This window comes from Balaenoptera physalus (genome assembly GCF_965194825.1).
Source record: "Balaenoptera physalus genome assembly, chromosome: 15".
NCBI classification, from domain to species: domain Eukaryota; kingdom Metazoa; phylum Chordata; class Mammalia; order Artiodactyla; family Balaenopteridae; genus Balaenoptera; species Balaenoptera physalus.
Window position 1 is genome coordinate 44572487 of NC_138894.1, and position 17427 is coordinate 44589913.

The 17427-nt window shown below is 35.1% G+C and overlaps 1 protein-coding gene across 14 annotated transcripts in view; it reads left to right on the forward strand.

Moving 5' to 3' along the window:
* The window catches only part of WDPCP (WD repeat containing planar cell polarity effector), a 420975-nt gene that overhangs the window by 387834 nt on the left and 15714 nt on the right, over positions 1-17427 (forward strand). For 7 of the 14 annotated variants that reach the window (XR_014253957.1, XR_014253958.1, XM_082426596.1 and 4 more), the window contains one exon: positions 4879-4910. The exons of 2 other annotated variants lie outside the window; for them this stretch is intronic. Coding sequence is in view for 10 of the 12 variants with exons in the window: in XM_082426596.1 (XP_082282722.1) it covers positions 4879-4910 (32 nt within the window). In the remaining 2 variants the exon portion in view is untranslated. Of the gene's footprint in view, positions 1-4878; positions 10356-17427 lie in introns of those variants that run through there. 5 more of the 14 variants (XM_082426575.1, XM_082426584.1, XM_082426600.1 and 2 more) reach the window with 2 other exon arrangements.

Consider the following 17427-nt stretch of genomic DNA (forward strand, 5'->3'; position numbering starts at 1 on the left):
AATAATAAACAGTTCACAGACCAGTAGCAAACAATTTGCAGATCAATTATTGGTCTTCATCCCACACTCTGAGTAACACTGGTCTAAGAGTAACTCCTTATTAAATTTAGTGAGAAAGCTCATGTAATAAATTTGTGATGAAACAGCAACAACACTGGATGTGTTCAAGTCAAAAAGACCTAATGGATATGTACTTAAGACACTTAAGACACTGGATAATGATCACAAATAATTCTTTTTTTTTTTAAAGCATTACAGTGGTCAGCCTAACACTGACAATTTTGTTGGTCAAATACTGAAAGAAATTATCCAATAATTTACCATCCTTCCTATAAAACTAATGAGACTATGACACAACCAGCAAGGATTTTCTGGAAAGCAATTCTCATTGTATTGATTTAATTTATTTCTATCACAGTCCACGTAATGTTATAGATATAATCTACATACCTCAATGTTTAAAGGCTTTGATTGTGTCCTATATTCCAAAACAAGCTAGAAAATGTTTTAATCTTAAACACCTCTCTACCACTATTAGGGGCCATTATGAATAAGAATGTCCACGGTAAAGCAAACAATCACTGATCATTTACAATGTGCCAGGCATTCTGCTAAGTACTTTAGGTACTATGCTAAAGCTAGCTATCCTCCATGTAAAGAATAACTATCACTCAGTTTATTTACTTAGGTAGAAATAAATTTTAAAATGATATGGAAAGGGGAAAATCGATAGAAATGAATGTAAGCGTTAAAAAATAGGAGTAACATTACCATAGTTTGGAAAAAGGCTATCTAGACTAGAGATCTGCAAAGTAGAGCCCATGGACCAAGTCTGACTGCCACCTGTTTTTTTAGAGCCCACAAGCTAGAATGGTTTCACATTTTTAAATGTTTTGGAAAAAATCAAAAGAAGAACAATATTTTGTGACACACAGAAGTTCAGTTTCAACGTCTATAAATAAAGTTTTATTGGAACACAGCCATGCTTATTCTTTTACATCGGTTATCGCTGTTTTCATGCTACAATAGCAGAATTGAGTAGCACTTCGTATGGCTGCTTAGCACACTGCAAACCGCCGTGACACAGTTATAAATCCACAGCCTTTCAAGTGCCACATCACAATTTTTAACTTTATCTTTATTACCAGTGCCTGCTCATCATATCAAAACCAGAAATGAAGATTAGACTGCAAATGTCACACTTTTAAGGCACAGTGGAGAGTGGATTGTTCTGTTATCAAATTAGATGGCAAAGCACCATGTTTATTATGCAATGACACTATAGCTGTGCTCCATCGAAGCCAATATACATGAATATTACCAAAGGACTAATCACAATATCCCCTGCCACAGGCAAACAATGGTCAGAAAAAAATGGAAAATTTAAAATGGTGTGTCTCATCATAGGAAAGTTTCTTCACAAAAATAACAAATGAACATGAGGCTCCAACCAAGTAAGTTTCTGAATGGCTCATTTGTTGGCCAATCAAGGAAAGCCATTTGCTGATGGTTAGTTAATTAAATCATATTTGATTGTAGAAACCGAAGAAGTGTGTTGAGAGAAAATAATCTCTGTCTGAGATTATCAGCCATTCAGTGAGTACAGTTACTCAAAAAATTGAGGACATTGGGAGCAATATGAATAGCTGATGAAAAAACAAGGCAAAAAAAAAAAAAAAACAACCACATATACACGCAAGGAAAATGATTTCAAGTGGTTTTCTTTGGTCAAAAGATGTTGTGGATACCGCTCAATTGCTGTTTTTTATTTGAGGAGTCAATGCCAAGTTTGGAGTAACTGAGGAATTAACCTCTATGAACAGTCTGTGTGAAACAATTCCAGGCAAGAATATCTTCAAAGTTGAGAAAACACTAGTTCAGTACAACCTATAGTGGAATCCGCCAAGACGTGTTACAATCGATGATGCCAATATATGTGGAGGAGAAAAAGACACATTTACAAAGCGTGTTTTAAATGTTATGGTTATTCATGGTATTTGTTATTCAATCAGCAGGTACCCTGCAGAAAATATTTGAATTAATCATGTACTACTGAACCAACAGTGTCAAAGGTGAATTTCACTCACTCCTGTGGGTTTAACTATCCTCAGCTTTGTGGATTTTTGTCAAAAATGGAAGCTGAATATCTTGACTTGCCCTACCATACAGAAGTTCAAAAACTTTGCAATGACAAAATTTTATTGTGACTTTTTTAGGTACTGAGACTAAAATTTTTCTGAATGAGAAGAACCACTACTGACCACTATTATCAAACTGAATGGCTTAGGAAATCAGCTTTTGCTGCAAACCTGATAATGTTTCTTAATGAATTTAACCTAAAATTATAAGGCAAACAGTTGTTAATACGTGAATTTTTTTACTGAAGTAAAGCCAATACAATGCTAATTAATGCTGTTTGAATCACAAATAATATCACGTTGTGTTATCAAGAGTTAAAACAAAAAATAATATCTATATTCCCACACAAATCTGAAATAGATATACTTTCTAATATCAAATTAAACTCCAGAGAGGGTAAACAACTGTCCCAGGTTTAGCACTTGAAGTCCCAAATCCTGGGTAACTGCTCAGTCCCAGGAAACTAGAACAACTGGTCTCCCTAATTCCAGCAGTGATTTTTGGACCTGAATGCAAATGCAAAGGAAATTTCCATATTTCAAAATCCATCAACTGCAACTGAGGAGCTTCTACCTAACTTGCAACTAGAAGTGATTAATCTGCAATATAATAACATGCTAAAAGTCAAACATCAAAAGAAGAATCTAATAAAATAAGATGAATCTAATAAAAAAAGAAGAATTCTATAAAATAAGATGCTGCTCATGGATTGATATCAGTGTGTGGTACTAATCTGTTTGAAAGGGCATATTCAGAGGTGAAATACATGAAATCTCATCAGAGATCAGCATTAACAGATGAATATTTGCAGTTGAGTTTGATGAGAGAGAACACTAACTTTGAACCCCAATCAAATGAAATGCTATCCCCCATTCCAATTAGATGTGTGCCACAAAAACACCTGTAATCAGTTATTATTATTATAGTTTGAATTTCATCAAGACAAACATTTTAGAATCTCTCTCTCTTGCTATATAAGTACTTACATAATACCTTCAATTTTGCCTATTGGCCTGCAAAGCCTAAAATATTTACTATCTGGCCCTTTACATTATGTAGGCCCCTCATCTAGACTAAGATAAATATAGTTAAGGGATGGGGACTGTCATAGTTGACAAGAAACTGAATGAAGCAGTAACTGTCTTTTATGAGAAAATAAACAGAAAGTGGTATGTGTTTAAAAGACTATAACATACCAGAGTAAGAAGCAATCACTTTATTACACCAATCTCTTTAGATGTCCATCTAGAATCTAGATCATAGATCTTAACACTTCCGCTATGGAAGTTAATTTTCCTTTATATGAAAAATTGGCATGGATTCAAGGATGACTGACGGTGACTAACATGGTGAAAGTGTTTATTTTTAAACATTTTGAAAAGTATAGTTGTTTAGTGCAAAGTGTCAAGATTACAGGGATAGCAATTACTATTTAATTACACAAAGTACACTGGGCTGTTTTATGGTCTATGGAAAACTTCTAAAAACATAAATTAAAGCAGGTTATCTTGTTTTGTTTTAGTTTTGTTTAGTCATAAGAATGATGTATGACTATTAGGAAGACAAAATGTTATACCAGTTTCTGAGAGAGATGGTTAATTTTATACTCCTAGAGAGCTTCCAAAAGAGAATAACCATCTTACTGTAGGCTTTAAACTTTTATCTACCTAAAGGCAAGAGCCAATCCATTATTTTAAAAAAATCAAATGTCCTATGAAAGCATTACAATCCAGATTTCATAATATGGCTCCATACCATATTAGAAATGTTACGAAAATTTTAAACTATATAGCTAATATCCCAGCCAATAGAAAAATACCACAAAATAGCAAGTAATTTAGAGTTAATGACAGACAAGTAACACGTATTTTTATAAAAATATCATCATCATCATGGCATTTCATGGTGCTAGGATTACAAGGAAGAACAAGATTCTGCTGATAAGCTTAAGAAAATTTATAATCTACTTGGTAAGCTAGACTAAATAAATAAAGGAAATAAATAATAATATAAGTGAACATAGCCTAGTGCCAAATGAGTGGTATATGCATGTGTGCACTAAGTGCTGTAAGAAAAGAGAAACACAATTGGGACTTATTAATACAAACAATTATATACACAATTACTTGTTTCAAGGATGAAAATATGTAAATTAAATGTCTACCTACTATTCATCAATAATGAGAAATTAGACTGTGGCAGTAATGTCACCTCTTTTTCCTCAGCCTAATATTTAAATTTAAGTAAAGATGATTCTTTTAAGAGCATCATTTTGATGTACTAAGCCAGAGTCAGCAGGTCTCATATCACTGCTATGAGAGCAAATAACCCACTAATCAAATATAGTATTCTTTCCCACTGAGAAAAAAAAAAAGCCCTCATAAAACTTAACACACTCCCCAGGTAACCACCATAATCAACCAGAATTGGCACTTAGATGAAACTTACTTGCCATGCAAGTTTTAAGGCATCTCTTTACGAACAGAAGGAACAATAAAGGCACAGTCTACTCATTTGATTTCAGTACATTAGCCATAACATGTATGCATGAGAATAACTGGTATATTCATACTATTTTGAAGTTTGGTTATTGCTTTCTCTAGAGTTTTAAGTATTTTATTTATGATTATTTTAAGTATTTCTCTCTTTAGTGAGGATATTAAAAGGTTCTATTAACAATGTTTATTAAAGCCCTTTATTAGATTTTAAGATAATGAATGTTGTGATCTTTTATTTTAGAAGGAGAAATGAGAGAAGATGGCATAGGACAGGTAAAACTCTTCCTCTTACTGTTTATTAGACAGCTAAATTCCAAAAGAAAAGCATACTGTGATTATTTTGAACTCAGGAAAAGCTGCCTACTGGTATACATTATCTGGAAACAGCTTTCTAGAAAACTATTCAGCTTTTCAGTATTTCAAAGTTATAATTATTATTAAAATAGTTATTTTTGAAAAACAAAATTATGCATAATGAACTATGCACAAAAGAAATTATATATCTGGAATTTGCCTCAAAATAATCCATTGGGAGAGAGGAGGGATAAGATGAATTAAAGTTGCCATGAGTTGATGATTGATGAAGGTGGGTGATGGGTAATATAGTTTATATATACTATTCTCTCTACTTTGGTATATATTTGAAATTGTCCAAAGTTAAACATAAAAATAAAAGGTTTATAACAATTATGAACTTATCCAATTCATTTTTATCACATTTATGTGTAATTTTTGTAAGTAATGCATGTGGGGTCCCTCTCCATCTTCTGTTGCTGACATCACATTTAAGTTCATTTTGAGAGAAAAAAAGCAATACCCTGCTATACCAATTCCAAACAGGTTTTGTATAAGTCAGAGGAAGCCTCATAATTTTATTAAAAGCCCACAATGGGGACTTTCCTGGTGGCACAGTGGTCAAGAATCCGCCTGCCAATGCAGGGGACAGGGGTTCGATCCCTGGTCCAGGAAGATCCCACATGCCACGGAGCAACTAAGCTGGTGTGTCACAACTAACTGAGCCTGCACTCTAGAGTCTGTGAGCCACAACTACTGAGCCCACGTGCCACAACTACTGAAGCCCACGTACCTAGAGCCCGTGCTCCGCAACAAGAGAAGCCACTGCAATGAGAAGCCCACACACCGCAACTAAGAGTAGCCCCCACTCGCCGCAACTAGAGAAAGCCTGCAAGCAGAAACGAAGACCCAATGCAGCCAAAAATAAATAAAAATAAATAAATCTATAAAAAAAGTTATATAAAAAAAAAGGCCACAGTGGATTATCACAGTAACTGATTTATTATGAGACTGGAGTTGGAATGATAGTTCCACAATTATGAGAATTATAACTTCGGAAAAATAATTTCATCTCTGTCTCAACTACTTCATCTGTAAAATAGAGATAACGCCACATACCCCACAGGATTTTTGTGAAGCTCTATTGTGACGATGTATGTGGTAAGACTTTGTTAATTGTATGGAACTATACTAATGATAGTAATTATTAACATCATTGCTTGAATCTACTTCTTTATGGACATATCTATATTGAAAATATAATAATTGCTTAGAGGGAAGTACCATATTACAGTTGAATGTGCATGCATAATAATCTGCATTTAATTTGCTAAAGCTTAAAGAAATTTAACCATATATTTTATATATTTTTAAATAGCTTATTTTTTAGAACACTATCTGTTAAGAAAAAAAAAAAAACTGCAACCTATCAAAACTTTACAGACACATCCACTTGGATGTACATGAGATTCAATCAAGAAACTGACTTCCCAAGAATCTTTCTGGAAAGGTCGTTAAACAGAATAAGAGAAACATCACCTTGAGCTCTACCCACCATCAGTCTCTCCCATCAGGAAACTTACACAAGCCTCTTAGATAGCCTCATCCACCAGAGGCCAGACAGCAGAAGCAAGAAGAACTACGATCCTGCAGACTGTGGAACAAAAACCACATTCACAGAATGATAGACAAGATGAAAAGGCAGAGGGCTATGTACCAGATGAAGGAACAAGATAAAACCCCAGAAAAACAACTAAATGAAGTGGAGATAGGCAACCTTCCAGAAAAAGAATTCAGAATAGTGATAGTGAAGATGATCCAGGACCTCAGAAAAAGAATGGAGGCAAAGATCGAGAAGATGCAAGAAATGTTTAACAAAGACCTAGAAGAATTAAAGAACAAACAAACAGAGATGAACAATACAATAACTGAAATGAAAACTACACTAGAAGGAATCAATAGCAGAATAACTGAGGCAGAAGAACGGATAAAGTGACCTGGAAGACAGAATGGTGGAATTCACTGCTGCAGAACAGAATAAAGAAAAAAGAATGAAAAGAAATGAAGACAGCCTAAGAGACCTCTGAGACAACATTAAACGCAACAACATTCACATTATAGGGGTCCCAGAAGGAGAAGAGAGAGAGAAAGGACCCGAGAAAATATTTGAAAAGATTATAGTCGAAAACTTCCCTAACATGGGAAAGGAAATAGCCACCCAAGTCCAGGAAGCACAGCGAGTCCCATACAGGATAAACCCAAGGACAAACACGCCAAGACACATAGTAATCAAATTGGCAAAAATCAAAAACAAAGAAAAATTATTGAAAGCAGCAAGGGAAAAATGACAAATAACATACAAGGGAACTCCCATAAGGTTAACAGCTGATTTCTCAGCAGAAACTCTACAAGCCAGAAGGGAGTGGCATGATATACCTAAAGTGATGAAAGGAAAGAACCTACAACCAAGATTACTCTACCCATCCAGGAACTCATTCAGATTTGACAGAGAAATCAAAAGCTTTACAGACAAGCAAAAGCTAAGAGAATTCAGCACCACCAAACCAGCTCTACAACAAGTGCTAAAGGAACTTCTCTAAGTGGGAAACACAAGAGAAGAAAAGCACCTACAAAAACAAACCCAGAACAATTAAGAAAATGGTCACAGGAACATACATATCAATAATTACCTTAAACGTAAATGGATTAAATGCTCCAACCAAAAGACACAGGCTTGCTGAATGGATACAAAAACAAGACCCAAATATAGACTGTCTACAAGAGACCCACTTCAGACCTAAGGCCACATACAGACTGAAAGTGAGGGGATGGAAAAAGATATTCCATGCAAATGGAAATCAAAAGAAAGCTGGAGTAGCAATACTCATATCCGATAAAATAGACTTTAAAATAAAGAATGTTATAAGAGACAAGGAAAGACACTACATAATGATCAAGGGATCGATCCAAGAAGAAAATATAACTATTATAAATATATATGCATCCAACATAGGAGCACCTCAATACATAAGGCAACTGCTAACAGCTATAAAAGAGGAAATAGACAATAACACAGTCATAGTGGGGGACTTTAACACCTCACTTACACCAATGGACAGATCATCCAAAATGAAAGTAAATAAGGAAACAGACGCTTTAAATGACATAATAGACCAGATTGATTTAATTGATATTTATAGGACATTCCATACAAAAACAGCAGATTACAATTTCTTCTCAAGTGCACACGGAACATTCTCCAGGATAGATCACATCTTGGGTCACAAATCAAGCCTCAGTAAATTTAAGAAAACTGAAATCATATCAAGCATCTTTTCTGACCACAATGCTATGAGATTAGAAATGAATTACAAGGAAAAAAACGTGAAAAACACAAACACACGGAGGGTAAACAATATGTTACTAAATAACCAAGAGATCACTGAAGAAATCAAAGAGGAAATCAAAAAATACCTAGAGACAAATGACAATGAAAACACGATGATCCAAAACCTATGGGATGCAGCCAAAGCAGATCTAAGAGGGAAGTTTATAGCTATACAAGCCTACCTCAAGAAACAAGAAAAATCTCAAATAAACAATCTAACCTTACACCTAAAGGAACTAGAGAAAGAAGAACAAACAAAACCCAAAGTTAGCAGAAGGAAAGAAATCATAAGGATCAGAGCAGAAATAAATGAAATAGAAACAAAGAAAACAATAGCAAAGATCAATAAAACTAAAAGCTGGTTCTTTGAGAAGATAAACAAAATGGATAAACCATTAGCCAGACTCATCAAGAAAAAGAGGGAGGGCTTCCCTGGTGGTGCAGTGGTTGAGAGTCTGCCTGCCAATGCAGGGGACACGGGTTCGGGCCCTGGTCTGGGAAGATCCCACATGCCGCGGAGCGACTAGGCCCGTGAGCCACAATTGCTGAGCCTGCGCGTCTGGAGCCTGTGCTCCGTAACGGGAGAGGCCACGATAGTGAGAGGCCCGCGCACCGCGATGAAGAGTGGCCCCCACTTGCCGCAACTAGAGAAAGCCCTCACACAGAAACGAAGACCCAACACAGCCATAAATAAATAAATAAATAAATTTAAAAAAAGAAAAAGAGGGAGAGGACTCAAATCAATAAAATTAGAAATGAAAAAGGAGAAGCTACAACAGACACCACAGAAATACAAAGCATCCTAAGAGACTACTACAAGCAACTCTATGCCAATAAAATGGACAACCTGGAAGAAATGGACAAATTCTTAGAAAGGTATAACCTTCCAAGACTGAACCAGGAAGGAATACAAAATATGAACAGACCAATCACAAGTAATGAACTTGAAACTGTGATTAAAAATCTTCCAACAAACGAAAGTCCAGGACCAGATGGCTTCACAGGTGAATTCTATCAAACATTTAGAGAAGAGCTAACACCCATCCTTCTCAAACCCTTCCAAAAAATTGCAGAGGAAGGAACACTCCCAAACTCATTCTATGAGGCCACCATCACCCTGATACCAAAACCAGACAAAGATACTACAAAAAAAGAAAACTACAGACCAATATCACTGATGAATGTAGATGCAAAAATCCTCAACAAAATACTAGCAAACAGAATCCAACAACACATTAAAAGGATCATACACCATGATCAAGTGGGGTTTATCCCAGGAATGCAAGGATTCTTCAATATATGCAAATCAATGTGATACATCATATTAACAAATTGAAGAATAAAAACCATATGATCATCTCAATAGATGCAGAAAAAGCTTTGACAAGATTCAACACCAATTTATGATAAAAACTCTCCATAAAGTGGGCATAGAGGGAACCTACCTCAACATAATAAAGGCCATATATGACAGAACCACAGCAAACATCATTCTCAATGGTGAAAAACTGAAAGCATTTCCTCTAAGATCAGGAACAAGAGTCCACTCTCACCACTATTATTCAACATATTTTGGAAGTCCTAGCCATGGCAATCAGAGAAGAAACAGAAATAAAAGGAATACAAATTGGAAAAGAAGAAGTAAAACTGTCACTGTTTGCAAATGACATGATACTATACATAGAGAATCCTAAAAACGCCACCAGAAAACTACTAGAGCTAATCAATGAATTTGGTAAAGTTGCAGGATACAAAATTAATGCACAGAAATCTCTTGCATTCCTATACACTAATGATGAAAAATCTGAAAGAGAAATTAAGGAAACACTCCCATTTACCATTGCAACAAAAAGATAAAATACCTGGGAATAAACCTACCTAGGGAGACAAAAGACCTGTACGCAGAAAACTATAAGACACTGATGAAAGAAATTAAAGATGATACCAACAGATGGAGAGATATACCATATTCTTGGATTGGAAGAATCAATATTGTGAAAATGACTATACTACCCAAGGCAATCTACAGATTCAATGCAATCCCTATCAAATTACCAATGGCATTTTTTAACGGAACTAGGACAAAAAAATCTCAAAATTTGTAGGAAGACACAAAAGACCCCGAATAGCCAAAGTAGTCTTGAGGGAAAAAAACGGAGCTGGAGGAATCAGACTCCCTGACTTCAGACTACTACAAAGCTACAGTAATGAAGACAATATGGTACTGGCACAAAAACAGAAACATAGATCAATGGAACAAGATAGAAAGCCCAGAGATAAACCCATGCACCTATGATCAACTAATCTAAGACAAAGGAGGCAAGGGTATACAATGGAGAAAAGACAGTCTCTTCAATAAGTGGTGCTGGGAAAACTGGACAGCTACATGTAAAAGAGTGAAATTAGAACACTCCCTAACACCATACACAAAAATAAACTCAAAATGGATTCGAGACCTAAATATAAGACCAGTCACTATAAAACTCTTAGTGGAAAACATAGGAAGAACACTCTTTGAGATAAATCACAGCAAGATCTTTTTTTGATCCACCTCCTAGAGTAATGGGAATAAAAACAAAAATATACAAATGGGACCTAATGAAACTTAAAAGCTTCTGCACAGCAAAGGAAACCATAAACAAGACGAAAAGACAACCCTCAGGATGGGAGAAAATATTTGCAAACGAATCAACGGATAAAGGATTAATCTCCAAAATATATAAACAGCTCATGCAGCTCAATATTAAAGAAACAAACAACCCAATCCAAAAATGGGCAGAAGACCTAAATAGACATTTCTCCAAAGAAGACATACGGATGGCCAAGAAGCACATGAAAAGCTGCTCAACATCACTAATTATTAGAGAAATGCAAATCAAAACTACAATGAGGTATCACCTCACACCAGTTAGAATGGACATCATCAGAAAATCTACAAACAACAATGCTGGAGAGGGTGTGCAGAAAAGGGAACCCTCTTGCACTGTTGGTGGGAATACAAATTGATACAGCCACTATGGAGAACAGTATGGAGGTTCCTTAAAAATCTAAAAAATGAATTACCATATGATCCAGCAATCCCACTACTGGGCATATACCCAGAGAAAACCATAATTCAAAAAGACGCATGCACCCCAATGTTCACTGCAGCACTATTTACAATAGCCAGGTCATAGAAGCAACCTAAATGCCCATCGACAGACGAATGGATAAAGAAGTTGTGGTACATATATACAATGGAATATTACTCAGCCATAAAAAGCAATGAAATTGGGTCATTTGTTGAGAAGTGGATGGATCTAGAGACTGTCATACAGAGTGAAGTAAGTCAGAAAGAGAAAAACAAATTTCATATATTAACGCATGTATGTGGAACCTAGAAAAATGGTACAGATGAACCAGTTTGCAGGGCAGAAGTTGAGACACAGATGTAGAGAACAAACGTATGGATACCAAGGGGGGAAAGTTGCGGGGGGGTGGGGATGGTGGTGTGATGAATTGGGCGATTGGGATTGACATGTCTACACTGATGTGTATAAAATTGATGACTAATAAGAACCTGCTGTATAAAAAAATAAATAAAATTCAAAAATTAAAAAAAAAGAGAAACATCACTTTGTGTACTAAAGTATAGGATAATTATCGAAAATAGGCCACACGTCTTTGAGTTCAGATATTAAGATAGCTTATGGTCAGATTAACACTAACTTATACACACTTTATGTTCAGCCCCCTGGTTTCTTGTTTAGGAATTATTATTAAGCACAGATAAAACACAGATTGTAACATCCTGTCATTATTGCTTGCAAAGGTCTTTCTCATGTAAAATTTTCAGATGCTACATTTTGAAGTAGGGTTTTGTGTGTCTTTGTATAATTTTCTTTTACTATAATAACTTTTTCAACATATTTCTCTATTTAATCAATTGAATGTATTCAATAAGAAATAAAAATTTTAAATAATAAAATAATTAATGCTAATATTTATCAAGTGCCTAGTATACTAGGCATATACTCAGCACTTTAAATGTTTTAATTAAGTTAATTCTCACAACCCTATGATGTGGATTCTACTATTAGTCCCATTTTATAGACAAGAAAACAGACACAGAGATTAAGTAACTTCCCCACAGTCACACAGCTTGTGAGGTGTACAGCTGGAATTCAATCCCTAACAGTCTGGCTCTGGACCAGGGTTCTCAACCTCAGAGCTACTGACACGTTGGGCCAGATAATTCTTTGTTTTGGAGGTGCCATCCAGTGCATTGTAGGATTAAACATTAGCAGCATACTTGGCCACTACCTAGTAGATGCTAGTAGCTCCCCCACCTCAGTCGTAACATCAAGTAACATCTCCAGACATTGCCAAGTGTCTCCTTGGTGGAGGAGAATGGTAAAATCACCTCCAGTTGAGAAGCACTGCTCTAGAGAAACCCCTACAGAACACTGCCTCTCTGAAAACCACAATATAGAAATATGGAAAGCAGGAAAATAAGAAAACTTAAATCACCTATAATTACACTATCTAGAGATGATAATTAATATTACTCATACTTTTTAAGCTTCCCGGGTGCTCCTCCCCAATTACATTCCTATCCGTCTACCTACTCTCACAGTCCTAAATTTTATGTTAATTGTTCCCTTGTTTGTCTTTATGGTTTCCCTGTATGTGGCTACATCCCTAAATAACATGATATTTAGTTTTACTTATTTCTAAACTTCATATAAACAAAAACATAGTGCATTCTTTGTGTTACATGCTTTTTTCATTCAATAGTATGTTTTGGAAATATATCCATGCTGATGTATATAGGTGTAAGTTTATTCATTTCCATTGCCTATTGTATTCCACTGGATGAATGTCATAATTTATTCATCTACTCTACTGTTGATGGACATTTAGGTGGTTTCTAGCTTTTTCTATTACAAACAGTGCTGCTATGAACATTTTTCTACATATCCCTAGTGTATAGACCCAAGAATAGAATTTCTGGTGATAGGCAATGCACATCTTAAATTTTAATAAATAATTCCAAATTTTTCCCAAAGTAGTTTTACCAATTTATATTTCCACTAGCGAAGTGTAAGAGATTCCATTGCTCTACAATCTAACACTTAGATTTAACATTCGTATTTCAACTTTTTTGCCATTCCTAGTATCTGTGAAATAGTTTCTTGTTGAGATTCTAATTTGCACTTGCCTAATTAATAATAAGGCTAAACATATGTTCATATGTTTCTGGTTATTTATGTTTCTTCTTTCTAGAAACGCCTATTCCTATCTTTCACTCATTTTTATTGGGTTCTTTGCCTTTTTCTCACTGATTTGGAGGAGTTCTTTACATATTCTGGAACTAATCCTTTGTTAAGTAACTTCTCCCTGTTTGTTGCTTGTCTTGTCCCTGTCTTTATGGTTGTTAAAGAGAAATTCAACCACATTAAAGAATGTACCACCTTTTCCTTTATGGTATGTTTTTTATGTCTTGTTTAAGATATCCTTCCCTCCTCCCAGTGTTATACAGATATTCTTCTGTTATTAAAGCTTTTGCTTTTCACATTTGTCTAATCCATTTACATAGTTCATTCCTTAGAGAAACCAGGTCATTTATTCTATATAATGCTTCATATTCTGGGTTTGGTTGATAGATTGCTCATTTAAATTGTTCTTCTGTCCCCGTTATTTCCTATACACTAGCATTTTAATCCATTTTCTTGCTTAAAGTGCAGCTTTCTAGGCAGTTTTTTACATCATATCATGAGGTACATAAATATTTGGTTGCCCCAAGTTTTAGTGATGCTATAATTGATCAACAGATTCGGACGGTATCTGATTCCTCCACTTAAAATTCCCCATCAAACTTTTACTTGGTGGTTTTAAAATACATTGGTGAACGCTGCCTGACAATTTTTTCATGGGGGATTCAAAAATAGGGATTTTCTAAGTCTATCATTTCACCTGTATTTATTACTTGCAATTCTTCTGTAAAATAATTTGTCCTTCATCAACTATTTGGTTTTCATGAAAGGAAGTTTTAAAAAGTTAGGATAAATGCTTGATTCTTTCCTTTTATTTATCAATGTTCAGAGCAGAGATCAGCCAACTTTTTCCATAAAGGGCCAGATAGTAAATATTTTAGGCTTTGCAGACAATGTGGTCTCTGTCACAACAATTCAACTCTGTCATTATAGCAAATAAGCAACCATAGACAATGCTTGAATGAATAAAGATGTCTATGTTCCAATAAAACTTTATTTATGAATACTGAAAATTTGAATTTCATGTAATCTTCACATTATGAAATATTCTTTTTTTGATTTTTTTCCAGCTATTTAAAATGTAAAAACTCTTCTTGGCTCTCAGGCCTTACAACAATAGGAGGTGGACTGGATTGGGGCTATAAGCCATAGCCTGCCAACCCCTTCTTTAGAGTTATGAATTGGTGCCCTAGCAACCTCCACACATCCAATGAGAGTGTGTGTGTGTGTGTGTGTGTGTGTGTGTGTGTCTATGTGTGTGTTAAAAATCTTTAAGAACCTGTGGATTTTTAGATGCTTGATGCACTCCAATCCCCTGTAGTCATTATCAGTTTTGACTCTCCAGTTGTTTCCCTTCATGTCGGCTCCTTTCTCCTTTTGATATGACCCAATTAGCCTTTGGCAACTGCCTTACTTTTATGGCGCAGCATGTACCTGACTCATATATTCCCTGCCTTAGACTTGGAATCTACTATTTCTCTACAGTTATAGCTTTTAGACTTTTTCAGTGAACACAAATACATATTTTTAAAAGGAAAAAAAAACATGAGTTTTAACTGATATTTCCAGTTTAAAATTAGGATGAAGAGGGGTTTATTTCATTTATTTGTGTTCTTTTTTCCTTGTAGTTCTTTTTTCTTATGTTAAAAATCTTGGCCCCTAAAGATTAACTTTTTTTTTGTTTTAACTAAACATCAGTTCACTGAAACTGCTTTCACTTAGTCACCAATGACCTCTGAACTGCCAAACCCAATGGACAAATTAGTACCTAACCCATCACAGATCTCTATACTATTTAACACTCTTGACTTTGCTTTTTATCTTGAAACATTTAACTTCCATCATACCACACTCAACTAGTTCTTCTACCTTGTTATTTCATCTCCTTCTATAACTTTTTACTTGCCTCTAGCCTTTTCTTCTTTAAATTCTATATATTATCCCTTGACATTTTTATCAACTCTCAGGAATCAGCAGCAGAAAGACATTAATTGGTATCTTCAGCCCAGGCTTCATCCAAAGCGTCACACTGATACATCCTGCTCCTGCAAGCCACTGCAGACTAAGATAGCTGTCCCTTCTATGCAGTTCCACAGCATCCTTTGCTTCTCCTATCACCAGAAAGATCACTCTTTATTATCCCTTCTGATTTAATTGTCTCTCCCAAAGACTGTTTCTTTTTTTTTTTTTAACATCTTTATTGGAGTATAATTGCTTTACAATCGTGTGTTAGTTTCTGCTTTACAACAAAGTGAACCAGTTATACATATACATATGTCCCCATATCTCTTCCCTCTAGACTACGTTTCTTGAAGGCATTATTTATGTCCATTTTGCTCACCATCTTATCATTAACAGCAGGCATGGAATTCTGTGGTCAATATTTGTCAAATAACATAGGTACAAATGAATGAATAAATATCTCTTTGACTAGAGTATATCTGTTAAAAGAAAAATTTCCACAGAAAATATATTGACATAACAAGCTTTTATTCAATGATTCATGAAGTGGGCAACATCCAATCTAGTAGACAGAAAGGAGCTCTGAATTGCTGTACAAAGTAAGAGATTTTATAGACCAAAGTGAGCAGGAACAAGGAAGTTATACTGGGCATTTGCTGATTGGTTAAAGCAGGGTTACTTTCCTTATATGTTGCAAAGGGAAGTCTTAGGTAATTTGTGCTGAGCAGGCAGGCACTGATTCATTGACCTAGACCTTCCTTTTCTAGAAGAGCCAAGCGCAGAAGCTTAGTTAAGTTTAGGTTGGCTGACATGGGGCTTAGCATGAATGACTCCATCTTGGACCTAACCTGGTTACTTTCACATATCTGAAACATAACATATTTAAAACCAAACTCATCATTTTATCTTCCAGCCCCAAACTTGATCCTTCTCTCATATGGTTATTTATATGATTCTTGATTTCCTACAACCCACCTACAGCTTATCAAACCAATCATCAAGTTCTGTTGATTGCTCCTAAATATTTCTAGAATCTAGTCCCATTGTAATTCAGATCTTAATTATCTGCATCTGGAATACTGCTTCCTAACTGATATCATTATCTTTAGTCTATCCTCACCACTGCCACCACTACCTCAAATATAGCTTTGTGGAGACAAAGCTACAAGAGTGATCTACCTATAATTCCCCTGCCTAAAACCCCACAGGATAAAGGCCAAGCTCCTTATTACGGTATATAAGACTCTCCATTACCCAACCTATGTCCTCCTCTCCAATTTCATCTCCTACTACTCTCCACCTGAGAGTCTGAGTCATTATATATCCCTAATACCTGTTATATCACTTGGCATACTAGAGGTGTCAATATGTCAATAAATATTAATTGAACCGAAGTAGACCTACTAGAACTATTTAGGTATCTTATCACTAACACTATTTTTTCCAATATTTTATTATGAAAAATTTCAGATATACAGAAAAGTTGTAAGACTTTGACAATAAACATACACAAACCTACTACCTAGATTCTACAGTTAATGTTTTATAGTAATTGCTTTATCATATATCTATCCATCAACCCGTCCTTCATCAACTATCTTATATTTTGATACATTTCGAAGTAAGTTTCAGACATCTGTACACTTCACCCCTTTAAGCCACTTTAGCATGCATATCATTAACTGGAGTTTAATGTTTATTTACAATCCTTCCCCTCCCCCTATAAAATGTACAATTAAATGCACAAATCTTAAGTGTTCCATTATATAAGTGTGTATATATATATTATACATAACATATATTACATTATTACAGATTATCTATCTACCTATTTCCATCAATCCCCAGACGAATTTTAGCCAAACAATTTTCTTAAAGTTCATATTCTGCT